The sequence below is a fragment of the Ctenopharyngodon idella genome, chromosome 16, assembly GCF_019924925.1.
Source record: "Ctenopharyngodon idella isolate HZGC_01 chromosome 16, HZGC01, whole genome shotgun sequence".
NCBI lineage: Eukaryota > Metazoa > Chordata > Actinopteri > Cypriniformes > Xenocyprididae > Ctenopharyngodon > Ctenopharyngodon idella.
In genome coordinates, this window is record NC_067235.1 from 3,921,746 (window position 1) to 3,948,292 (window position 26,547).

The 26,547-nt window shown below is 36.7% G+C and overlaps 1 protein-coding gene across 1 annotated transcript in view; it reads right to left on the minus strand.

The window, feature by feature from the left end:
• Positions 1-1,312: 1,312 nt before the first annotated feature.
• tgfb2 (transforming growth factor, beta 2) overlaps positions 1,313-26,547 on the minus strand; it is a 46,790-nt gene continuing 21,555 nt past the window's right edge. Inside the window, exons 2-7 of the mRNA XM_051864911.1 lie at positions 16,638-16,801; positions 11,086-11,218; positions 8,501-8,611; positions 7,012-7,180; positions 3,824-3,977; positions 1,313-3,665 (exon numbers count right to left, since the gene is read on the minus strand). Of these exons, the coding sequence (XP_051720871.1) occupies positions 3,507-3,665; positions 3,824-3,977; positions 7,012-7,180; positions 8,501-8,611; positions 11,086-11,218; positions 16,638-16,801 (890 nt within the window). The 3' untranslated portion in view covers positions 1,313-3,506. The remainder of the gene's footprint in view (positions 3,666-3,823; positions 3,978-7,011; positions 7,181-8,500; positions 8,612-11,085; positions 11,219-16,637; positions 16,802-26,547) is intronic.

The following is a 26,547-nucleotide window of genomic DNA, read 5'->3' on the forward strand; positions in this document are numbered from 1 at the left end:
ACTGAATCACTTTCACCCTGTTCTTCTTCAGAAATCCAACAGTGGCCTTAGATGTGTGTTTAGGATCATTGTCATGTTGGAAAAGTGCACGGAGTGATGGTAGCATCTTCTCTTTCAGTATAGAGCAGTACATCTGTGAATTCATGATGCCATCAATGAAATGCAGCTCCCTGACACCAGCAGCACTCATGCAGCCCCACATAAGGACACTGCTACCACCATGTTTCACTGTAGGCACCATGCAGTTTTCTTTGTATTCCTCACCTTTGTGACGCCATACAGTTTTGAAGCCATCAGTTCCAAAAACATTTATCTTGGTCTCATCACTCCAGAGTATAGAGTCCCAGTAGTCTTCATCTTTGTCAGCATGGGCCCTGGCAAACTGTAGGCGGGCTTTTTTGTGTTTGGGCTTTAGGAGAGGCTTCTTTCGTGGATGGCACCCATGCATGCCATTCCTCTGCGTATTGTGTCACGGGAAATAGTCACCCCAGTTTGGCTTTCTACTTCTTTAGATAACTGCAGTGAACTTGCATGCCGATTTTCTTCAACACTTCTCATCAGAAGACGCTTCTGTCGAGGTGTTAACTTCCGTGGACGATCTGGACGTCTCTGTGAGATGGTTACAGTTCCATCTTTTTTAAATTTTTGTACCACTTTTGCTACAGTATTCTGACTGATAAGTAAAGCTTTGCTGATCTTCTTGTACCCTTCACCTTTCTGGTGTAAAGAAATGATTTTCTTTCTCAGGTCTTGTGACATTTCTCTTCCATGTGGTGCCATTGCTGACAGCATGAAATGGGAAGGGGTTTTAACACCCTTTTATAGTCATCTGTCTGCTGGACACCTGTGTAATGAATAATTAGACTCACCTGTGGTTGAATTCTTGTTAAATTAGACATTTGTAGTATAAAATTTAGCTTTGCTCCAGAGACTTTCAATGGGGTGTACTCATTTTTTGCATCACCCTAATTTGAGTAAAACTGAAAAATGTGCAATCTAAGTTATATTATTAACCTTACTTTCATGTTATAAGTTAAACAGATGTTACATAAAACTTAGTCCTGTCAACATTTTGGAAATTGTTTTTGTGTTCATTGAGATATTGTTTAAAATGTAACTTTTCAAAGGGGGTGTACTCATTTACACTGAGCATATATATATATATATATGTATGTGTGTGTGTGTGTGTGTGTGTGTGTGTGTATGTGTAAATGGTCCTAAAAATAACTTTTCTCTATGCAAAATGTATTTTTTAATAAGTATTTAACTTAAGCACATTATCATCCCAAATAGAGCACACACACACACCATCCCTTGTCACTTAAATAATTTATTTACCACTAGAGCACCACAACAGTAATGTGTTACAATACATCATAGTGGGTCAACAATATCGACATCATCATCATCATCATAGACAACAATAACAATAAACAGCTCTAGTGTGACAATGCTGGTGTCTCCTTCTGCTTCCTGTGTCTGCAGGAAGTCCACTGGCATTCTTGCCCTAATACAAATAAAATAAGTGTCACCTAAAAATCCTGGGCGTGAGTGGACGTTTCTCTTTTTCTCTTCTCTAATTCTTGTTAAGATAAGGACTTAAAAGGTGAACCTCCACCTGGAAGCCACTCACATCATCAGCTCATGTTATGTGGGTGAAGCTATAACTACGAATAAAAACCAGCAAACAATAGTTACAAATAATAAAACAAAACAAAACAGAAAATGTAGAAATAAAATAGTCAGTGCAATTCTTCATAACAATGGATCACTTTCTCTGAGAGAAAACAAAATCACAAATTCAGGAAGACACTTTGAGATGTGTATAAAACATTTCTCCATGAAAACGCTGCTGCAGTGCATTTGTCAAGCTGGCCTCTGCACAACATGTTCAAAAGGATGAACCGGGGTTACTGTCTCTCACTTACATGACCTGTCCGTTACATGTCTGTTCACATTCTTCAAATCCTTTCATCAAAATCTGACTTTACTGACACAACTCTTCTAACATCAATAGCTACGTTTACATGCGAGACATGACTTCTCACTGGTAAGACTCGGAATATTTACAAAAGCTCCTTCTTTTTAGACGCCATTGAGGCAAAAATATGACAATTTTACTCACGGTAAGTCTGGTTTTGATTGGAATATATGTAATGCACACGAATGTAAACGAATATGTGAATCAACGCAACGCTTAGGGAACGTTCAGAATCTGAAATGGGATTGGATTCATTCGACTGACGAAAATTAGTGCATGTAAACATACCTATTGTGAATTACCCACCGTCGCCTCAGTCTCTGTACCATTCTGATGACATCACTTCCTTTCAACACTGTTGAGTTGCTGACATCATAGCTGCACCCGCTCTGTAATAAGGCACCAAGGGGTGAATTCATGAAGTTGCCACTTTTGCGTGCTTTATTTCAGCACAAAACCAGCGTGTTATTCACTAACCACCCGTATTCCAGTTTAACCAGGCACTATATGCTCTGGTATAGCTCTGTGTGGTTTTCTGAAACGCCTCCTTTTTGCACACTAGCATAAACTTCTAGTCGCTTTTCTCTTTTAGATCAATTACTGTCATGCTGGAACAAAGCTTCTTGCTTAGCGATGTCGACATGTTTATATCTAGCTATCTGCATGATGAAACATTTGGCTTAATGGCACAGACATTTGATAGAAACTGCCACAATAATGTAAGAATGTGCAATGGTTTTGCTTGCAATGTGTTGGCCAAGCATTCGCGACTGCAGTTGCAGTTGTACTTGTGTAGAGAATGTTTCTGACCTAAATGACTGCTCGCAATGGAACAAAAACGTCCTTGGCTGCTTGGAGCAACATGACTTGTTGGTCTTGGCCTTTTTTACACCATGTAAGGTGGTAAAACTATGTATTTCTGAGGCACGCATTAACTTTAAAAATATTTCATCTTTCAGTCGCCAACTCTACCCCCTTGCAAAAACGGTTTATTCGTGCCAAACTTGGAGTTCATTTGCAACAGCTACACAGTTTGCGACAAACGCTTGCCAGAAGTTTCCAGCTCTTCACCGGTATTGGTGAACAATATCATGGGTTTTAAATATTATCAAATAGTCAAGCAAACAATATCTGAATTATTGAGGGAAACAAAATCAACAACAACGACCAAAAAAAAAAAAAAAAAAGTGTTTGTTTGAAATAAATGGAACAAGGGATTTTTCTTCCGCTTGCTTCACATATAGACACCTATAACATACTTCCAGTGTTTGCCAAACTCACATCCATAGAGTGATGAGTGGGTGACGTGACACATGCCGACAGTTCACACATCCACACACCATTCAGTTGTGTGTTTTTACATATCATCTTGGTTTTTGAGAGTTTTTTATGGTCTGTACTTGTTGTAGGAACTATTCTGTAGGAAGTACCTTGACACCCTGCCCAGCATGTTTGTGATTGGGTTTAAATTATTGTATGTTTGTTTGTGTGAATGTGTGTTCTTGGAAATGGAGTTAATCGGTTCCTAGCTGCACTTGCAGGACTTGACAATCATGTTGGAGAGCTGCTCAATTTTGGGGTTTTTGCCGATGTAGTAGAGGATTGTGAGGGGTTCCAGATCCTGAGACACACAGCAAGGAGATGCAGACGCTTCTGGATTAATGGTGTTATAGAGGCCAAGGATCTGAAACGGGACATGAAATGCAGTTATTCAAACTATTTATTATTCATCTGTTGTCTTCGGCACTTAGTAGCTTTACATCTACAGTAGAATCATTCCAGCTCATTCCAACCAAGCACAAGGTAATAAACGATACAAGTTTTTTTCCTACAATGTCTTACATTGCTGTGCTGAGTGTCTGCGCTCCACAGATACGGACAGGCTCCTGCACAGAAGTTGGCGTTGTAACCTTTCGGTTCATGGATCCACCTCCAGCCCAGATCCTTCTTGAAGTCGATGTAGAGAGAGCGTAAACAGCAGTTGTCCTGCACATTTCTGTGGGATGATGAGCAGAACTGATGTTTAACCCAATGGCTTGAGGGCCAGAGAAGTTTGGCATGCAAAAATTATTTATTGCCGTATTGTTGCTACACTTTCATATTACATGCACATAAAACTGCATATTCTTTAAAATGTAAATAATCAATTATAAGCTTAAAATGAGAGGAAAAAAAAAAAAAAAAACACTTTTTGACAGAAATAACAGCAGTAGCCTTCTCTATAGCTCTATGCATATGTTCACAGGACTAGTTTTACATGAATAGATTTTCCACCGTTGAATCCCACAGTAAATTTTGCAGAGGCATATTTATTTTTTTGTTCTACAAATGCAAATGCACAATAGTGGTATATGTTAAATGTCCAGCATTCAGAATAAAATGAAGCAAGTAAAGCCTTTAAATTTAATTTCAGTTATTGAACTTGAATTTAAAATGGAATTAGATTGAAAGAAAATCATATAACTGCTCAAAATTTAGTTTTTAATGAAACATTTGATGTTTTTACCCATAAACATTTTCATACACAAAACGTACAGTAGTGGCCAAAAGTCATGTTTGGCCTAAGTAAATTGACATCTTCACCCTTTATTCAAATATTATTAAAAATGTGTTAAAAATTTTGTGAGCACATTGTGTATATTGTGCTTTAGTCAACTGTTTCATTTGTGATGATATCGCAATGAAACATGCCAAATCGCGCAGACATAATTTTTAGTCAGGCTGTCATACAAAGAAATTATGAACACATGCAAAAACAAGAGAACCAATGAACAGATTATTAGCAACTGATTATGCTGTAGTCAGTGTATGCTTTTTACTGTGAGCTTTTTGTTTTCTCTGCTTTTATTTATTTATTTTTTGCATAGTAAAAAAAACGAAGCTTGTTTCAGCCATGAAATAAAAAATAAAAAAGGCAACAGAAAAAACTTGCAATAGCGAGTTTATATCTCACAATTCTGAATTTTTTTTCTCAAAATTGTGTTATAAAGTCAGAATTGCGAGATATAAAGTCAGAATTGCATGATATAAAGTCAGAATTGCGAGATATAAAGTCAGAATTGCAAATTATAAAGTCAGAATTGCGAGATATAAAGTCAGAATTGCGAGATATAGTCAGAATTGCGTCATATAAAGTCAGAATTGCGTGATATAAAGTCAGAATGGCGAGATATAAAGTCAGAATTGTGTGAAATAAAGTCAGAATTGCGTGATATAAAGTCAGAATTGCGTGATATAAAGTCAGAATTGCGAGATATAAAGTCAGAATTGCGTGTTATAAAGTCAGAATTGCGAGTTATAAAGTCAGAATTGCCAGATATAAAGTCAGAATTGCGAGTTATAAAGTCAGAATTGCTTGATATAAAGTCAGAATTGCGTGATATAAAGTCAGAATTGCGTGTTATAAAGTCAGAATTGCCAGATATAAAGTCAGAATTGCGTGTTATAAAGTCAGAATTGCCAGATATAAAGTCAGAATTGCGAGTTATAAAGTCAGAATTGCTTGATATAAAGTCAGAATTGCGTGATATAAAGTCAGAATTGCGTGATATAAAGTCAGAATTGTGTGATATAAAGTCAGAATTGTGAGTTATAAAGTCAGAATTGCGTGATATAAAGTCAGAATTGCGTGATATAAAGTCAGAATTGCGTGATATAAAGTCAGAATTGCGAGTTATAAAGTCAGAATTGCGAGATATAAAGTCAGAACTGCGAGATATAAAGTCAGAATTGCGTGATATAAAGTCAGAATTACGAGATATAAAGTCAGAATTGCGAGATATAAAGTCAGAATTGTGAGATATAAAGTCAGAATTGCGTGATATAAAGTCAGAATTGTGAGATATAAAGTCAGAATTGCGTGATATAAAGTCAGAATTGTGAGATATAAAGTCAGAATTGAGTGATATAAAGTCAGAATTGCGAGATATAAAGTCAGAATTGTGAGATGTAAACTTGCAATTGCAAGAAAAAAAGTCTGAATTGTGAGATAAAAAGTCGCAATTACCTTTTATATTTTTAGTTATTTAGTGGCAGAAACAAGCTTCCATAAAAACCTGTAACAGTTTGCCTTTTTTCCCCCAAATAATTTTGTTAGATAAATACCTTAACCAAGTTTAGTGTTTTGTTCTTCCCTCATATTTAAAATATTTGAAAAAATATTGCTAAACGAGTATTGGATTAATGTAATTTCACTGTGACTAATTCAATTCTAATTCACAAACATTTAAAACATTCATAGACATTTAAAATATTGATGACTCATCCTGCGCTACAGTTTTCTGACCAATCAAATACTTTCTAGAATGAGAATGAACCCCCCCCCCCCCCCCAATATAACCTGCAACTGACTAGAAAGTAGCAAATAATGGTTCACAGCTGTGATGTGTTTACTGTCTACTGGCTATTAAAAAAAAAGAAAAAAGAAAAAGGATGAGTCCTTGGAGACGTCCCACCCAAACCCTCTATTCCAATAGGAAATTTGTCAACACGGGAAAGAAAATGTTTTGTTATTTTTCAAGTGATTTCTTAAAATTCTGAATTCTGGCCAACACTGAAAATCAGATCAATCCACTTTCCATTTTCAATGTCGATTTTTCTTTTTACGATTTGGACAGAAATGTCTGATAGTTTCTCAGCTTGTTAATACTGGATGTTATCATGGAAGTTATGTCACGATATGTCAGGAAGTATAAAATTAACAGCACATTCGTATAACGTGATCGTGACAGCAATGGGCTTGACGAGAAAGAATACAGATGATTTTTATTAAAAGACAATTGAGCCACATTAGCTTTAATCTAACAGTGAAAAGCTTTCCAGTTCATTGATTAAGTTCAGTCTGCATTGATAGGTGGTCCATTCTGCTTTGATATGTGGCCCAACGATTGCATAACCCTGGACTGACATCTGGCAACGACAGATGAGTATCTATAGAGACACCAGAAGCACTGTGCTGTTTTAAACAGTTGTGCTTCAGATACAGACTCTGGGGGAAAAAGTCAGTTTAGCCGTTTGTGAAAAGGTCCTACCTGGAGCAGAAGGCTGCGTCCAGAGCTCGTTTCTGTCGGTGGCTCTTGTGTTGGGACTCCAGACGGTACGATGGAAGCAGCATCAGCAGCAGGTGTGGAGACTGGCCACTGTGACGGCGCTTTTTAAACATCTTCAGATCCCCTCCGTGCACAAAGCTGTCATCTATACCTGTGAGACAGACAGAAATCAAACAATTATACAGGGCATTCCTGCAGCTCACTCAGTAGAGTATGGTGCTGGCAAGGTCAAGGGTTCGATTCCCAGGGAATGCCATGACCTAGTCATCGAGTCATTTATTTAAATTGCATTTTTATATTGGTGTAATTGAGAATCATGGTTTTGTTAATATTCTCCATAGAAACAATTAAAAAGAAACAATTTTGTTTAATATTAATTTTGCTGTTGATATGCAGAACACACGATGGTTATAGTTTTACAGATTGCTGAAATTATTGTGGATTTTATTAATTTTCTGTTGTTTTTTATTTTTTAATTAATTTAATTAATTTAAATTATATATAAGTAATATGTTTTTGGCTTGTGTCTAAAGCAAACTGATTAAGTACGGTATGATCTTTGAATGACTGTTTATGTCTTTGCGAAAATAAATATTTTGAATTAACATTAAATCTAAATTTAAGATTTTATACCAAAAATATAATTTAAGATAAAATGTCTGTAACAAATTTAGAGTTTTTTTTTTTTTTTTTTTTTTTTTAAAGTAAAAGTATATTTTTTTTCAGTGTACCTTGAATGCAATATCACTTTGGATAAAATCTGCCAAATTAGCTCTTCCAAATGCATAAATGTAAATCTATACAAAAACAATTAACCAGGAGACTCAAACTCAGGTCGCCTGAAGTGCAGCCGCGCTATACGTTGGAGCGCTGCCCACGAGGCTATTGGCTCCGACCTGTCAAAACATTCTTTAAATAATAATAATAATAATAATAATAAATTATATATATATTTTAATAGGACCAGATAGTCAAGGAGAAGAATCAACATGTGTCTAGCAAACATAAAAACTTGTTCAATACAGTTGAAAGCAGTATTTGACTAGAATCTGGAATCGAGACAAAGGGTGGAAACTTTAAAGAAGTTCAAATATAAGCTAGTTTTCATTTGTGTCACATTTTTTGGTCAATACATAATTCCCAGGTCTTCAGTTGTGTTGTTTCATAGTTTTGATGACTTTATTATTATTCTAAAATGTGACAAATAGGCATAATCTATAATGAGTTGGTGTGTCCAGACTTTGGACTGGTTTTTAAGCACCCTTTTGCTTTGAATTTATTCGGGGGGATTCAGGCCTCAATCAGACCCACTTCTTTTTGACAGAAGTAAATATATATCTGATGGACTCTATGAAGAAATAAAAACATTTTTTTTCCCCCACTTTTCTTTTCTTTTTCTCCAAGACACACACACACACACAGCCCTAACACACAAACTAACGCACTCACTCGCACCCCCACCCAAAGCCACCTGCAAAGCGTGTCTCCAGCTCCTCGCTCTTGTTGGGGATGATGTAATTATTTGACGGCACAAATGTGCAGCAGGGACAGTGCAGGCTGATCTTGAATCCATTGTTTCTGTCTGGTGGGAGAGAAAAACAGTGAAAAAACCCCACATGCACAGCAAGGTCAGATAATCTACAGCAGATAAATGAGCTCATCTCTGGATCGGGCCCCTGATGTGAGTGAGTTAGGCTGAGATAGCCCACTCCCATGATCCCTCAGGAGTCACACACCGTCACTGCTGTCTCTCAGCTCCAGCATTCATCATAGCCACTCTAGTAATGCTGAATATCTCCCGCTGTAGCCTCTGCTGCGCGGATGTCTATCGCTCTCCTGCGTAATGTGATGGAGAACCGCTGGGCTCCAACTGTTATGAGCTCATGTATGCTGACGATGATCCTACACCATCATGATTTCTTTTGCTCTGGCCTGTTATTATTGCTATTCTCTTGCACTTTTAAAAGCTATGGTGAAAACTCACTAAACTTGCATGCTTTGAGGATGTGATTTTTTGAAGATTATTAAAGTACATTTTACAGGGGAATACTATTTCACACTTTCTACTTCAGAATGTCATGCTTAATTTCGATGTGTTATTTACCATGTCTTTGTAATTATTTGTGAATTTTTTCAATATTCTTTCAGACGAACACAATCAGAGATATATTTAAAAATATTCTGCCTCTTCCAAGCTATATAATGGCAGTGAATGAGGGGGTTTGAAGCAAAAAAAAAAAAAAAAAACGTCTACAAAATGGTAAAGCTGAAAGTGCATCATAAAGAAAGTTATTGTCTCTCAAAATAAAGAGTCGACTCTGAACCGCTAAACCGAGTCGTTTTTAGTTCGAATTCAATTTCGCGAAGTTCATACGTCACGAGTTAATACATTTGCATAATGCCCGCCTTTGTTCTGCGTGGACATCCCGCGAAAACTTGAACCCTCACAAAGGCTGTAGCTTGTTAGTGTGGATAACATGTCGACAAGACGGTGTGCTCTGTGCTGTGAAAGGAAAGATTTCTGATTCGTTTTACATACTTTAATAGTTATTCATGTTAGTACTCGGCTAACGTATGCACTGTTATTGATACGGTTAAATGATACAGTTCCCACATGTGCAACACAATAAACTAGAAATATACACATTTAATTTGTTGATGGACATACACTTGTTGATACTGATGTAGAAGAATTACAGTTGCAACATCTCATAATGAACGTCAAACTGAGTAGCGTATCACTGAGAAATGTCCTGCTCAAGTCGTCCTTGCGATGGATGATCGGGTTGAATAACTAGTTCTTCCAATATTTCATCATCGGACTCGCACTCGGAGTGATATGGTAAAATCGACGCCATCGTTACTGTCTTTACGGTGTGTACAATCGCTGAGCTTTAGGAAGCTCCGGGAGCTGCAAGCGGTAGACCAATCACAACAGACTGGGCCATCTGGCCAATCAGAGCAGAGCAGGCTCGTGGAAAGGAGGGGTTTAGAGAGATTGAAGCATTGGACGAGTTGTTTGAGAATCACTAAAAAATGTGGTGATGTGCAATGTATATTATGAGAAAATGAAAGTGATTTTTGACCTTTGATGCATGTAAACCTGTTATAGGAGACCTCCAAAACAGAACTAAGAACCTTTAATATAGCATAATAGAGAGACTTTGATACTTTATTAACTATAATAACTAGCTTCCCGCAGACAACCATATGCATCATTTTACAGCGGAAGAGTGACCTCTGACCCGACGCATGACGGAATGAGGAATGTGGAAGTGCAGAGGATAGAGCAAAACAAAACACCGGTCACAAATTAGATGTCTAAAACAAGAATTTTTAAAGAGAGGATTTCGATATAAGAGAAGAGGAGCTTGAGTTTGTTGCACGGCCCTATTTGTTTAATTCGCAAGAGGCGTCTAAGCTTACGATACTCCTACATCCTACGTCATACATCGCGTCACGGGTTACTCTTGTGGAGCAAGTCTACTTGCGCAGTATGCGAAACCAATTGTTTCACTTCAGAAGGCTTTTATTATCCCCCTGTAGCCGTATGGATTACTTGGATAGCTTGGAAGAGCCAGGATATTTTTAAAAATATTTCCGATCGTGTTTGTCTGAAAGAAGATAGTCATATACACCTAGGATGGCTTGAGGGTGAGTGAATTATGGGGTAATTTTCATTTTTGGGTGAACTAACCCTTACAAAGTGCACTTTTTAAAAGTGTACTTAAGTTGAGAAACAAAGTGTACTCTCTTTAAGTGGCCTTTTATTTCATTCATATTATATTACCTACTGTATATTATAGTACACTACAAGTGCACATTCAATACAATTAAGCACACTTCTTTTTCACAAGGGACACACCCTTGAGTACAAGATGAGTCATCAAAATTTTTGTCGAGAAAGATTGACATTTTTTGTCAATGTTTTGGAGAAAACTACCATTAATATTCAATTTTGGTTTCATTAGGTCTTTATGTTGGTTTTGGGTTGGATTTTCCAGCAGGACTTATACATAAATATGCACAAGACATTAATAGTAAAACACTCTTTACCTCTGTGCAGCAGCCACTCACTGACGGCCTCCGTCACGTCAAATGACAGCCACTCCCCCTCCATACGGGTGCGCACCACCTTGCTGTCAATGTAGCGCTGTGTGGGTGATGTGAGCTCTTTATGACCTAAAATCTAAAGAAATAGGAAACGCATCAGCATTGGTCGACCACAGACCGTAAACACGTTCATCGATGTGCCAGCCCCCGTTCACCCCATATATAGCGGTACCCTGTCCAGTGCCTCAACAGCAGTTCCCTTCCTCCCATTGGAAGCTCCCTGATTGATTAGCCAGGCCTGGGAAATGCTTGGAGAGGCTGCGGTGGCGGAAACAGATGCTGGACAGGGTGCACTGTTATTCCTCTGTCCTTCGTGGCTGCGTGTTTACATTGGACAGCGCAGCTCTTAATGCGTAAAACACTGCTTCAGCTGCAACGCTGCAACGGCTCAGCTTCCTTCCATCAGGCCGTGGAGGTGAACGTGGGATGGAGAGGCTCAGACGGAGGCCAAAACGGAGATACTAATTGTAGGATCCTTAGACTAGAGCTACAGGGGTCTGCTGTCCATAAACCAGTCGAGGGGCTTTTGGGCCAGTTTGGAATCTAGTTACACAACTGCTGATATGGAGATAAATCTTCACGCTGAACTGCAATAACACTTGATTTGTTTAACAGGAGAGCTGAATTACTAAGATATGAGGGATCTATTCATTTATTGTAAAATACTCTAGCGTAAGATTTTGTTTCGAAAGAGATTAATATTTTTATTCAGCAAGGATGCATAAACTGCTCAAAAGTGACAGTAAAGACATTTATAATGTTACAAAAGATTTGTATTTGAAATAAATGCTGTTCTTTTGAATTTTCTATTCCTCAAAGTATCTTGAAAAATGTGTCACGTTTTCCACAAAAATATGAAGCATCACAACTGTTTTCAACATTGATAATAAGAAATGTTTCTTGAGCAGCAAATCAGCATATTATTTTTATTTGAAATTGTAATAAAATTTAAAAGTATTACTGTTTTTACTACATTTTTGTTTAAATAAATGCAGCCTTGGTGACTTTCTTACTGGCCCCAAACTTTTGAAAGCTATTCATGCCTTCACTCTAAAAAATGCTGGGTTAAAAACAACCCAAGTTGGGTTGAAAATGGGCAAACCCAGCGATTGGGTTGTTTTAACCCAGCGGTTAGGTTAAATATTTGCCCAATTAAAATCTGGCTTAAAATGAACCCAAAATAGGTTGGAATTGAAAAATCAGACACATAATTACTAGAGGCAACAATAATAATCAAAAGGTGAACATTTATTAATAAGCAATTTAATAAATGTTTATTGTTTAATTATTATTCATTAAACTTATTAATAAATGTTCATTTCCAACATACTTTAGGTTCATTTTAAGCAAGCAATACAGTAATATTTAAACAATAGTTGAGTTGAATAAAACTACCCAGCCGCTGGGTTAAAACAACCCAGTCGTTGGGTTTGTCCATTTTCAACCCATCTTGGGTTGTTTTTAATCCAGCATTTTTTAGAATGTACAATTCTACACCTCTTCTGTAATGAACATATTTAATTTAATTTATTTAATTTTATCTTCAAAACTCCAGTGCGATATCTCTGTCCTAACATTTGTAAAGCAGTTTTGTTGAAATATTATAAATATCTGAAAAAGTTTTGTTCAAGTCATGACGACTGTCAATGTCACTGATATTCATCAAATAACAATTCATGATATTTGAAAAAAAAAAGAAAGAAGGTTTGCCATTTTCTTGGTCTTGCGGTTTGACAGCATAAATAAAGTATAGGGAAAAAAACTGAGAAATTGCATAAAATATTGCTCTTTCTTCTCTTTCAGTTTAGCTGTTTCATAATTTTTTCATATATCAAACTTCAGACATCAGTCCATTCCTGAATCAAACTTTTGCCTGTATGGTGATTAGATTGACTGTTTTTGACTCATCTTGAACTAATCAATCCAATATGTAGTTACACTATATTAAATGTATTATATAGCACTACATTAAAGTTCACTTTAATTATAATGACTGTATTTTCCTGACCAGCTACAACAGATCATTAACATGAGTAATAAAAATGGAACAGGATCAACCTCTCCCTTTCTTGCAAACTCCTTTTAAAACCTCCCTAACACATTCACCATCTCTGTGTTAGTGGGACAGTGTTTACTGCACCTGTCATGACAGACCTGACACATGAACAGAGAGGAGGGGAGCGAGGTTAAATGGAGAGGCAGGTGGGAGGTGGGGAGCACAGACCTCGACAGCGCTGGGATTTTATTTGGCCCTCGAGACCCTCGAAACTCTAAATCACCAAACAGCATTCCACACTCACTTCTCTCCACACACACATAAAACCCCGCTGATCGATGGGCCGGAGCTCTACAGCACCCTTAAGATAAATAAACGAACATACGAGGAAAGAGAAGGAGGAGAAGAGAGGTTAAAAAGTGCATGTGTGGGCGCTTTCACACTGCGTACACAAGTCTGTTTGACGTCAGAGTTTGGTTCACTTGGTTGGTGTGAAAACGTTTTTCTGAACTTGAGTGTGAGTTAGTCCATCTGAAAAGTGACCTGGGTTACAATTAACTCTGGTATGGTTCACAGGCTCATTCATTGCTTGGAATATTTATTTATTAATAACTTCATCTTCGAAATTTCACATTTAATTCAATCCGTTACTTGTAGATTCTTTGTAATTATTCGTGAAATGTACTAGAAATTTCTGAGTGACAATTTCTTTCAGTGTATTACCTAGAACTCCTTTAGCAAAAATAAAAATGCACATATAAAACAAGTGTTGATTATGGAAGCTTGTTTCCAAGGAATAAAAAAATAACTTTTTTTCCTCGCAACTGCAAGTTTTTTCCTCACAATTTGGACTTTATAATTCGCAATAGAAAATGTATATCTCACAATTCTGAGAAAAAGTCAGAATTGCAATGTATAAACTCGCAATTGCGGAAAAAGTCAGAATTGCGGGTTTATAACTCGCAATTTTGAAAAGGTCAATTGTGAGTTTATATCTCACAATTGCAAGAAATAAAGTCAGAATTGTGAGTTACAAACTCACAATTGCGAGATAAAAAGTCGTAATTGTTTTATTTAGTTTTTATTCTTTGGCGGAAAAAGCTTCCATAGTTAACATACATACATTAAGAATACAGGTCTTTAATGTGGATGGCATAGCTCAGATCATTTGGTTTTGGTATTTGTATTTGATGAGAAATCTTTGAGTTATTGAAATCTCTGAACTCATTTGTTTGTTGGGATCTATCAATTTATTTATTTATTTATTTAAAGGTACACTATGTAACTTTTGGCCCCATATAGCATTTAAAAACAAAACTGCATACATTTTGCAGAAGAACGTTGTTTCGGTTGTCCTTCGGCTCTGCGTGTATATGCGGATGAATATAGTTCTTTCTCATAACTAAAAGAGAGAGAGAGAGAGAGAGAGAGAGAGAGACTATCCTACTGCTCATAAAACATTCACTACCAGGCTTAAGAGATATAATCAGTTTAGATGGAAAGGTTCTCAATCTGACTAGCTGAAGACGTTACTAGCTTTAGCCATTAATAGACAAGGTACTTTCTTGGAAATAAATTCCAGCACAGTGCTAGAACAACCATAATGTAATGAGCCTTCATAACAGATAATGCTTTACAATGAACTGTTAGAGAAATACATATGGCAGTTTATCTGTTCAATAAAATACATTACTCACCTGTGGAGTAATAAAAACGCCATCATCTCCACATCGCTTTTACATTTCAAATCCCTTTCTTCGAAAAGCCAAGCCAATGTTGATTCTTGTTTTATTACAAGCTCTGTCACGTTCTCTTTTTGCCAGCAGACTCTCCTCTGTTCAGCATTTGTTTAAAAAAGGGTGATTCCCCAGAGGTTGGAGATTTAACTGCTTCATGTCAACCTTTCTCACTCGTTGTGACAACTAACCTATTCCACTCCACACAAGACTCGCATCAAAGTAGACGGAGCAAGTTTTCTCTATTTACGGATATGACGAGACACTCACGGGTGAGTAACGTATATGCAATTTCCTACGAAAACCATCCCGACAGGTCTTAAATATAAACACTTATCATAGGCTTACCATAGTGAATCAAAAATAAGACAAAAACATTTTTCGGAAAAAGGATTGATGATGTATGGACTAATTATTTAAATTTAACAACAAAAAAGTTACATAGTGTACCTTTAAAAATAAATCAAATTGCAATTCTTACGTACAAAGGGCCTCATTTATGAAACACAAGCTGAACAAATTTTCATGTAAATTGTTTGTAAAGCCATTCTGAATGTAAATTTTCAGATTCATGAAAATGTTCGTATTTTCAAAATATTAGTTGGTACGAAAGAAATTTACACCTGCTTCCAACCACGTGTAAATGGTGCGTAAAACATTTGAATGTTCTGCATTCTTTTAGGCAAACTGATGGCACTGAATTTTGATGATCTATGTACCATAATAATATTTCACGAGTTTGTTTGCCGGTCTTTTTTATGTAGCTGAGAGTTGAAAACTGTTCAACTTGGGGTAAAACACAGAAATCTCTTTTTTTACCCAGCCATCATCACAGTGGAGGGGCGGGACAAATACTACACCGACCAATCATCCTAATTGTACAATGAGAAGTTAATATTGCTTGTTACTGCATTTTTATATTCAGTAATATTCTTCAAAATGAGATACTAGTAACACATTACTGCCATGGATATTCCAAATCATAGCAACCAAAGCGTCTCAGCTTTAAAAAATGCTGCGCCTTCAAAGCGCTCTCAAGCTCCACCAGCTGGCTGTTTTCAGAAGAGCACCAGGCACTTATCAGCTGGCTAAAAATGCTTTGGTGGACACGCATTAATTGAATATTTATTGTTAGGCATATGGCCTATTAGTCTCTTTTGCATTTATGCAATATACTGGAGCCAATCCTGAGAAGGGAGTTCGGAGGATTCCACAGTGTTCCTGGACACGTAATTTATGTAGCTGAAATTCGTAGGTGGGGATTATGCTAATTGTAAATGAGGATGCACGCACGCCCTATTTATGAATGATTGGAATTCATTAACACACAGGTTTAACTATCAAATCTGAAGCATTTGTGAATCCTGAGTCGAGTTTTCAGGAAGGTCTGTTTTACGTGCAAATTACTCAGAATTTACTCATATATTTTAAGAAAGTTTCATGAATGAGACCCAATGGCTTGAATACACCTCTTCTATGATAATTATGTTTTCTGAAATAATTTCTGAAACAAAATTCATTAAAAAAATGTTGGGGGGCATAAAAAAAAAAAAAAAAAGGGTGATACATCATTTCAGATCTCATAATGAAGAAATTATAATAGTTTGGCATAAACTTTTAATATTGTTTCTTAGAAAAACAGTAATTGTGCAGACAAGATTGTACCGCTGCTGTCATGACAGTTGTTCGAGGAGTTGAATGAGCGCCTGAAATCAAAGGAAATGCTAGAATGATGAAGGTCTGAGGGACAGGAGAGAACTGACCTGGTAAAGCTCAATCCGCTGCTCAGACACACGGGCCTTTGGGTTCTGCAGCCTGAAGATCCTGAGCTCTGCCTTCACCAGGTTTGAGGCGTTTTTCTCCATGGAGCTCACATCAAACCTCAGCCTCCTGAAGTATGGGTTGTAATGTGTTGGAGAGATGACATCTGGAACAAACAGTGGCCACCGTTACTGACCTGCTGAGACACTTTCTTTATACCTGCATGTGTGGAGCTACAGTATGTACAAAGAATCCAGTTCATTATAATTTTATCTGTTATTTGATATTACATTTAAAGTTAACATGGTTACACTTTATTTCAGTGGTCCACTAACTAACTACAACTATAATTATATAATTATAACTAACTATAAGTGACTTTGCCACTACATGTCAACTAACTCTTAGAGTATTAGTAGATTGTGGTAGCCTGTTAGTGGGCTGTTAGCTTAGGGCTTGAGTTAGTAATTATTAAGTAATTAGTAATTGGAGTAATTATTTGTTAAAATTTACTGGAAATTTCTGAGTGAAGAATGTTTCAAAGTAAATCTAGACCATTTTGTTTTTGTCAGTGTATAAAATTACATATAAAGATGTACTTACGCCCTACTTAAGTGGGTCAAAAAAGCACTCTTAAGTACTACAAATCGCATTTAACATAAATGTAAACTAAAATATAATAAATGTAACTATATTCATATTCAGTTCACATTCATAAAAAGTGTACTTCTTTTTCACAAGAGTCTGCATATTGCTTACACAGCGTATGGCACTCAATGCGTTTAAACCATTTAAAAACGTTGACTGTGCAAGGCAGAGTCTTGTAGAGGCAATGCACAGTGCTGCAATGATGTCACTGTATACGTGCAAACCCTCGTGCTTGTTGGGCAGTGATGTAGTGTGTACACTCAAAGTGTGATGAAACAACAGCGGGACACACCTCTCGGGCCGAGCTGTCACGCGAGGGTCAGCTGGGGTACAGACCCGCTCCATATGCTTCCCGAGTGAACCCAGTAGCCCAACATTCATGCAGTACTCAAAACCATGTGTGAATGTCATGTGCTTTGACAGGCTCCGTACGCACACTGCGCGTGCCGAGAACCATGTGTGGAACAGCGAGATGAGAGCGACACTCCGCACAGTAGCTCAACAAATTAACAAAGACAACCAAAGCCACATGCACTAACATTTGAGGGATACGGCAACAGGCCGCCGTGACACCGCATGAATTACGGTGGCGTAATGTCATGTGACATGCAGCGATATACACGGTTTGCTCGAAATCATCCCATGTGGGAGTCTGATTCGAGAGGGTTAACGCACATACAACGGCAACCATGAGCTTAGCATGCAGTAATACAGAGAGAAACCATGTGTGCGACGCTGTCAGGCGGTGTATGATGAGGCCTGAAGCACTTAACGGATCCTGAGCGTTGCACAGAAGCCAGGGATCACAGAGGCTCAACGGTTTGTTTAATAAGCCTACGCAAGCAGGACGTCCGTCCACATGAGACAGACAGAAGAAAACATTCGGCAGCTGCAGTGACTGTAAGAACAATCAGGGCTTTGAAGGAAAGCTGTGAATTTTCACTTTAAGAGAAATAACTTTATTACGAGGCTTTCTGAATACTTTATTCTGATAAACGTCTTTACTGTTACTTTTGATTAATTTAACGGATTCTTGGTGAATAAACAAAATAATTTATTTTAAAAAACAATATCTTACCGACTCCAAACCTTTGATCGGTAGTGTATATCCCAACAAAAGTGTTTTTTCTAAGAGGCTGACTATGCATTATTAAAAATATAGCTGCAAGCAACAATTAAGGGGTCAAGCACAACAGAAGCAAACAAGGAAGCTAGCAGCAGACCAACAATGTCGTAATAGACTATGATAGCAACTGAGACAAAGACACTGCATGTCAATTTTGAAGTCAACCAGACCAACAGTTCTGTAGTTAGAGCCAATTTCATGTTTTGTGCAGTCCCATCACTTTTTTGTGTGTCCTCAGAGTGCCCCCATACATAAGCGTGTCAAATTTGCTAAAAATATCTCATTTCATTTAGGATTTATAGACGTTTATATGTATGAACACATAAAAAAATACCCACACCTGACTGTGTTTGCTTTATTTTTTGGCACTTACTATCAAAATTTTGACATTTGGCAATTAGCGTTTAGTCAATGGCCTGTGTTTTCGATTTTCCTACGGTAGTTTCGTCTCGATCGGACGGTTTATATGATATTCGCAAATGCTGATTAAACACTAAATCACAACGTTGCACTAACCATAAGGTGAAACCTAGCATGTGTGGTATCGTTGGAGTCGGCAAGGATTCAGGAATCCAAGGAGATGACTCCCGTGAAAATAAGTCAACCACATCCGAAGTTATAAGCATGTAAATACTTTTTTCCACCACTAGGTGTCGCTGGTCCGAAACTTCTCAGACTCCTTCAGGGCATCGTGCCTTTGACCCATACTGAGTTTCGTAATGATACGTTAATGCATTCATAAAATACAGCATTTTACTACAAAATTCAAAATGGCCAACGCCCAAAATGGCCAATATCGGAAAACTGGATATCATTCGACCTGGCGTGACACCCCGAATTTAGACAAACCGTTCAGAAGATATAAGCAAAAATAGCCATTTTTTGTATCTCTGGACCAGTAGGTGGCGCTGCCCCGACATGTAGCATGTAACCTCAGATCATGCTATTTTCGCAAGTGCCACGTAAAATTCGTTCGCACATTTTTTTAAAAACGGTTTGACAAATCAACTTAAATTCCACAACTTTTTCTCAGCATAGTCTGAAGATGATGTGGTTCAATTTTTGTGAAAATCAGAGCAACAGTTAGAAAAAGTAGGCTTTTTTGGGAAATTTTTGGCAGAAAATTTTCATGATGGAAAAATGGCGTAATCAAATCGTCTTGAATCGTTTTGTTTCTAGCCCTTATGGTTCAAAAGTTATTAGCATAAACATAAGTGCAAGTTTGGACAGTTGGTGGCACTAGAGGGATTGAGTTAGAGACTCCAAATTTGCTGACAGTTCAGAGTGGCCTCTATCAGTGTGCCAAATTTCATAACTTTCCCGCAAGCGGTTCTACATTTTACATTTAATAATTTAGCAGAGATTTAAAACAGTCAAACCGCCTGAAAGCCACTGGATAATTCTTGAGGGTCATGTGGTTCTTTTGAGATTAAAATATATTATATTTAGAGCAGCCTTTTGGTTGTAGGTTGTAATCTTTCACTGTAGGTTGTAATCGGTTCTTTATCTGTAAGAGTGTTGAAGCACATAAAGAGGATTTGAAAGTTCTGATGGTTTCTGCGTTTTACATTTGCAAATGTGAATTCTCAAATGCTCAAGATGTCAAATAACAGACATCTATAAAACTTTGTAAGCATGATCACATTCATGTAGGAGGCAATTCTACCTCTAGTGCCCTTCTCTGAAGCTTTCTCCCTCCATCAACAGACAAAGTCACACTTACAATGAGCCAGCATAAGGCGCAGTATTTACATCCTGACTCCATGAAAGGCTCTGCTGTGCTGGTTTTACACTGGACGCTTTGAGCAGGGTTCACTGGAAACCACAGCGCACGCTCTTCTGAGTTCACACACGAGTGAGTGCGCACATACGTATAATGATACTTCTAATCTCTATACACCACAAGTTTCCTGTCACTCTCCAATCCACTGGGGAATATGGGCTGACGCAGGAAGCAAACCGCTGATTTACAGAGATTCAGTAGCAGAGACTCTATAACCGCTGATTTATACGAACGTGACATAAAAATGATTAGTTACATGTGGTGCCGCTGTGGTCTGAACAAACTCATCAGAACCACATTAACATACACAGAGAGACTGTATTATAATTACAGTGAAAACACAGAAAATATTAGAATGTGTATAGACTTTCAAAAGTGATAAGTACTGATTATTTCGCATAAACAAAGCAGATTATATAGTGCTGCTTGTGGACATGTGGTTTAATTTTTCCTAAGTGCCTTCAACATCAAACTCTTTCAAAGATTAGAGGCTAAAAAGTAATTCAGGGGAGCTGTTACCACAACTTAAATAAATGCATGGTTGCAAGTTAAAAATTCTAATTTATTATCTTTTGAGTTGCAAACATTATTTTGTAGAGTTCTGTTGACATAATGATGTTGATCATTACATCAACTTAATATCGTCTGTAATTTTAAGAATAAATGTTTAAATTAGGTGTTAATTTATTTGTTTTTAGTGAAGAGAAAGACCTATTGGTGTTTAATGCTGTTATGTTTGACATTTAAAAGAGTTTCTGTAATGTTGAAGTTTTTGTGGTTACCATAAGTTATGTTAGCATGTGCTATGATAGCTGTTGCGACTTAATTTTTTTGAGTAATCAAATTAAAAAGGTGTGTTTATGCTACAAACTCAATGTAGCTTGTTAATTGAATGTAAATTCACTCAAAGTTGTCATAACTCAAAACAAAATTGATGCAAACTGTTGCGTTATTTTTTGTTGTTGTTGTTGTTGAGCCAACACATTATTTTTTAGTGTACTGACCTAAACTTTTGAAAATTCAGTGATTAGTTCTTCCTCAAAAGTCAGCCAGTCAGTTAAAATGTATGAGACTGAAACAAACTATATATTGATGATAAATATATAAACCTAGTTATTCTGTATTTTGGTCATTGATGATTAAGGTTTTTAAAAGTGTAAAAAAACACAATGGAGATATAATTAATTTTGAATTTTTTATATTCAGTGTTAACAATGTGATTATGTGTATAATCAAACACTGCTTTTGTCATTTTTTACAATATGGACAAAATTTGTCACCAAAAAAGTCATTCGGTTTAACCAAAATTTCGGTTTTACCGAATTACACTTTTGGTTATACCGAATGATTATATTTTCAAACAATGCTAACAGGCTGATATCTAGCTAGCTAACAAATGGTCAATCAAAATTTTTATATTTAGTAGAAGTTTTTAAAATATTACAACATTTTCCATGTTTTATAGCGGTTGTACCGAATGACCTGATGTTAAATCATTAATTTTTCAAATAGTTACAAGAGATTTAGTTACTTTGCTTCATGACCATGTGGTCCTTTGCAGGTGTCTGAATGATGTCACATCCTGTCACATGATACTGACCGCATGACTTGATCCAAAATGGTCTCTTTATATTGGTTACTCTGAATGACATCAATGAAATTAATTTTTCCGGACATTCTTTCTCATAACAAAACAACGACTTCTACACATAATTTTAAAACCATTTTGCACTTTGTTGACATATGATGTTATAAAATCATGCCAGAATAAAATATAAATACATTTATTACATATTAAGATATGTTAATCCCAAATGAAATGGCTGTATTGGCCTTTGAACGGTTAAACCGAATGACCTTTTGACACTTCAAAATCTTTAAAATACCTTTATATGTAGCAAAATATAATTAAAACTTTTTGGATTCAATAAAAGAGATCTAGTTGTACTTCCTTACATACTTTGGATGTCATATCTTTGTTTTTTATTATTATTAAAGCCTTTGGACAACAAAAAAATAAAATTAAAAAAAGACCTGTCACATCATTGACCCATTTAAAACATATTCAGTTTATTACTTTTCCAGAAATCATACCTGTTTCATTTATGTATGACTGAAAAATATGCATCCTATTAAGTTTATTTGTTTCTTTATGTTAAAACTGTGTAAACCAAATGGTTGGAAATTTTATAAGCAATTCAAATACATAAATCTTAAATTTAGGTCTAAATATTATTTTGAGTGCAGCATGTACAGTAGTTGCCAAAAGTTTGTTAATAACCCTACAAGTTCAATTAAACTATTGAAATATGAGAAAAATATTTTATATTTTTCTGCAACAAAAACAAAACACTAAACTTGCCAAAAAGGCAACCTACAGCTACAGGTTTTATTTTACTATGCCAAAGAAAAAAAGAAAAGAAAGGGAAAAAAAAAAAAAAAAAAAAAAAAGAAAAAGGAAAAAAGTGATTGTCTCTTGTTTTTGCATGTGTTCATAATTTCTTTGTATGACAGCCTGGCCAAAAATGATGTTGGCACAATTTGGCATGTTTCATTGCATTATTATCACAAATAAAACAATCGACTCCAAGCATAAGTATGCAATGCTTACAAAATCTTTAACACATTTTCAATAATATTTGAATAAGAGGTGAAGATGTCAATTTTCCTAGGCCAGACATGACTTTTGGCCACTACTGTATGACCTGGCTTTATAGGCACTGTAAAAAGTGAAACTGGGCATATTTTCTTTTTGATCGTGCAAGAATGAAAATATCTTGCAAGGGCTTAATATTCCCATCTAAGGAATTTTACTGGCTTACATAAGCTCGTTGATAGCACCTCGTTACCAGACACACAAAAAATGATGTAATATAAAATAATGTAACAGTTTTTCAATATAGATAACGTTGGAAAAGATTAGTCAGATCTGCTGCTGAAATTGAACTGGTTGAACCCGATAAAAAGTGCCCTCAAAGAGCAATAGCCCTGATGAATGATTCACATCTCTCTCTCTCTCTCTCTCTCTCTCTCTCTCTCTCTCTCTCTCTCTCTCACACACACACACACACACACACACACTTAATACACATTAATAATAACAAAAAGCCTTTTTTTACGTACTCATAAATCACTCGTCAGGTTTGCCATTGCAAACACTTGGATCTTAAACTCAGGAAGTCTTCGTGAGTGAGGACCACTTGTGATGTGCTCCAAAAAATATGCACAGTGGCTTGATCTCACAAGAGCTTCCTTCCTGAGAGGAAAGACGTTACAGAGCTTCACCAGTTGTTTAGTTATCGAAAAACACTTATCTGATTCTTCTGCACAGTTTCCTATATATAAACCTTAACTGAACCCTCGTACGCACATCTGTGAAGACATGACATCATATTCAATTTAAACACTGAAACCATAAGCTGTTTACCCTATGTGGAATATACATCTTGAAGGCATTAAGTAGTTAAATAGACATGGAGACTGAATCCCGGTTACTGATCTGCACCCCTGAATGCTCACTGATCAAACACCTGTGCCAGGAAATGCCTCCCAGTGTCCTTTGCCTCCCCACTGACCCCAGTCCTACTTCCTGTGTGCTGGATTTCCTCCAGGCTTTAATGAAACAGATAGATTAGTGAGCTTGTCTGCTCAATGACACGGCTGTCCGTCCTTCAGTCTCGAAATAACTCCTGTTGCTGAGTGGACAATCTCTCTCTCTGGCTGGAAAACACTGTCAGATGTGTGGTTGACAGGGAAAGAGTTAGCATTTGAATCAAATTACACATACAGCGCTACGCCTCCGCGACACACACCAACTATACTATTACCTTCTATCTACATTACAGTAAAACACCCCACTCATCATCTACTACAGATGTTCCAGGTCGTCAGTCACAGGCCTCATTAGTGGCCAGAGCTCTTCATCAGTGACCTGTGAAGAGCTTTAATTGGAGTCAGCAGACAAATACAACAGTTGGATGGGAAAGCTATTTGGCCATGTTAAATGAGCAATCCCACATGAGTAGTAGTTCAGCCTTAGGCAATCACAGCCGTGCTAATATAGAACCATATTGCATGGCTATGAGTGTGATATTGTGTTTATACAACAGTTCGATGGCACAAGTGTGTAAATAAATAAGAAACAACAACGGAGTGTCTTTAAAATCCCTCTTTTGTGAGGAACTAATTCCTTCCGCCATGGATTCAAATCTCAAGTTGACAGTTTAACAGTTGAGCCCAAGCCTCCGTTACTAATCCTAAAACGTCATTTTAGAACTAGTAACGAAGGAATGTTGAGTCACATCATCGAAGCTTATTGTATTATGTAGAGTATTATGAGAGAGAGATCAACTAAGCAAGTAGTAATGGAAGAAACAAAGCTTTTCAAAGCTTCGAATCAATTGAACCAATTGCTTCGCAAAATGATTCACTGTCTCGCTGGTGACCCCTGCTGGTCAGAACAGTGTAAATGCAACAAAAACTCAAACCAAACATACATAAAAACGCCTTTTACACAACCATCACTTTTTACTGAAAGAAAAATCTATCAAATGCAATTAACTAATCATCTGATAAGATTAAACATCACATGTCTGTATAATATGTGTTATTTTATCAATTTTCAGGGCTTGTTTTGTTTGTTCCATGGATGGCTCAGCTAAACAGGACAATAAGAGACTATTATTCCTTTACTATTATTCCTTTTAATTATACTAACGTCTCATTAAAACGTCTACAAATGTATAAAACTGATCAGAGATCAGGTAAAACCCATAGACATTTGTTCAATGGCTCGCCGCTGGCGGGCGATCTCAGTAAATCTGCATGATTCATTAGTTCACAGAGATCACCCCCAGCGTTGAACCATTGAAATTTCGAAACGTTTCGAAACAGTTATGACGTAACGAAGCCTCTTTTACTGAAATCGCGTGACTAGTGGCAGTTTGATACATGCTCCAAACCACTGAATTTTATTTCAAAACAAAAGATTCGTAAAGGTTTCGAAGCAGTGTTTCGAAATCACCCATCACTATAAGCAAGTGCATTACCTGCATCTAGCTGATATTCTTCAGGTCAATCTTATATACATAATCACAAAATCAGTATGAATGTCTGCTGATATCTTTGTCTTTGTCCTTTTAACATCTAAGGGGATTTCCTATGACAGCGCTAGTCAATGCTTTTATAAGTTGCGTCTTATAGGTTTACGTCCTTGTTTACAACCTGGTTTCACTCTCTTTCAATATAAAAGTCTTTGCTACTCACTCACTGATAAAGACAGTCTTTGCTGCCATCTACTGGCGTAATAATGTAACTTTCACTGAAGTCGAAATCACAATCACTCACGGATCATTTCTCAATACCAAATATGACTTGTTATTTATATAAAATATTACTTTTTGAAAAATAATATTTAAATAAACAATATTAGTCACGATGAAAGTATACGTTTGTACAACAGCAAATAAACACAAGCAAACAGTTCAGTCAAAAGTACAAAAGCAGCGCTAGTTATAGTACAGGATTTAATTTAAATAAAAATAGAAAGTTATGAAACTGAACTTTGCCCTTAGCCAAATCGATTTGCTCTGGAACAAGTAATAGATTAAAAAGACCAAAGATTGCCCGTTTGATATACTACCCAAAATGAATTATATCTCATGTTTAAACACTATCTACATAAGAGCCAGCGGCAAATTCCCGACGGGCTGGTTGGGATAAAGCTGTTCTCTCGGCGGGTACATGAGCGCTGAATGGCTGTTGACGGCCTGGAGCTCCAAAAATGTCTAAACAAAATGTCAAATAGGCGCTATGTTTATATATAAGTAACATATTTGAGGTCTAAATAAGTACATTCTCACCTTAAAAAACACTTCAAACTACATTCCGTGATACAACAACAACAGTATATGTAAAAATATGGTGGGTTTGCTCATCCACGCTGTGAGAATGCTGAAAGCGGAGTGATACAAACAATGAAATGGTTCCCGTGGCGATACTGGTAGAATATCGCATAGCTAGAAAAGGCTCTCAGCCAATCAGACTAGAACCAGAACAAACTGTTGTATAAACAACAAATATCGGTCACACTTTATATTAGGTGTCTTTAACTACTATGTACTTACATCAGAAAATAAGTACGATATACTTATTGTGTTCATGTTGTATTGCAAAACACTTCTGCTGCTATTGAGGTGGATACGGGTAAGATTAGGGACAGGTTTGGTGGTATGGGTAGGTTTAAGGGTGCGTTAAGGGAAGGTCAAAAGTGTAATTATAGAAGTAGTTACAGAAATTAATTGCAGATGTAATTACATCCAGGTATTTTTTTAAAATATAAGCACAATGTAAAAAC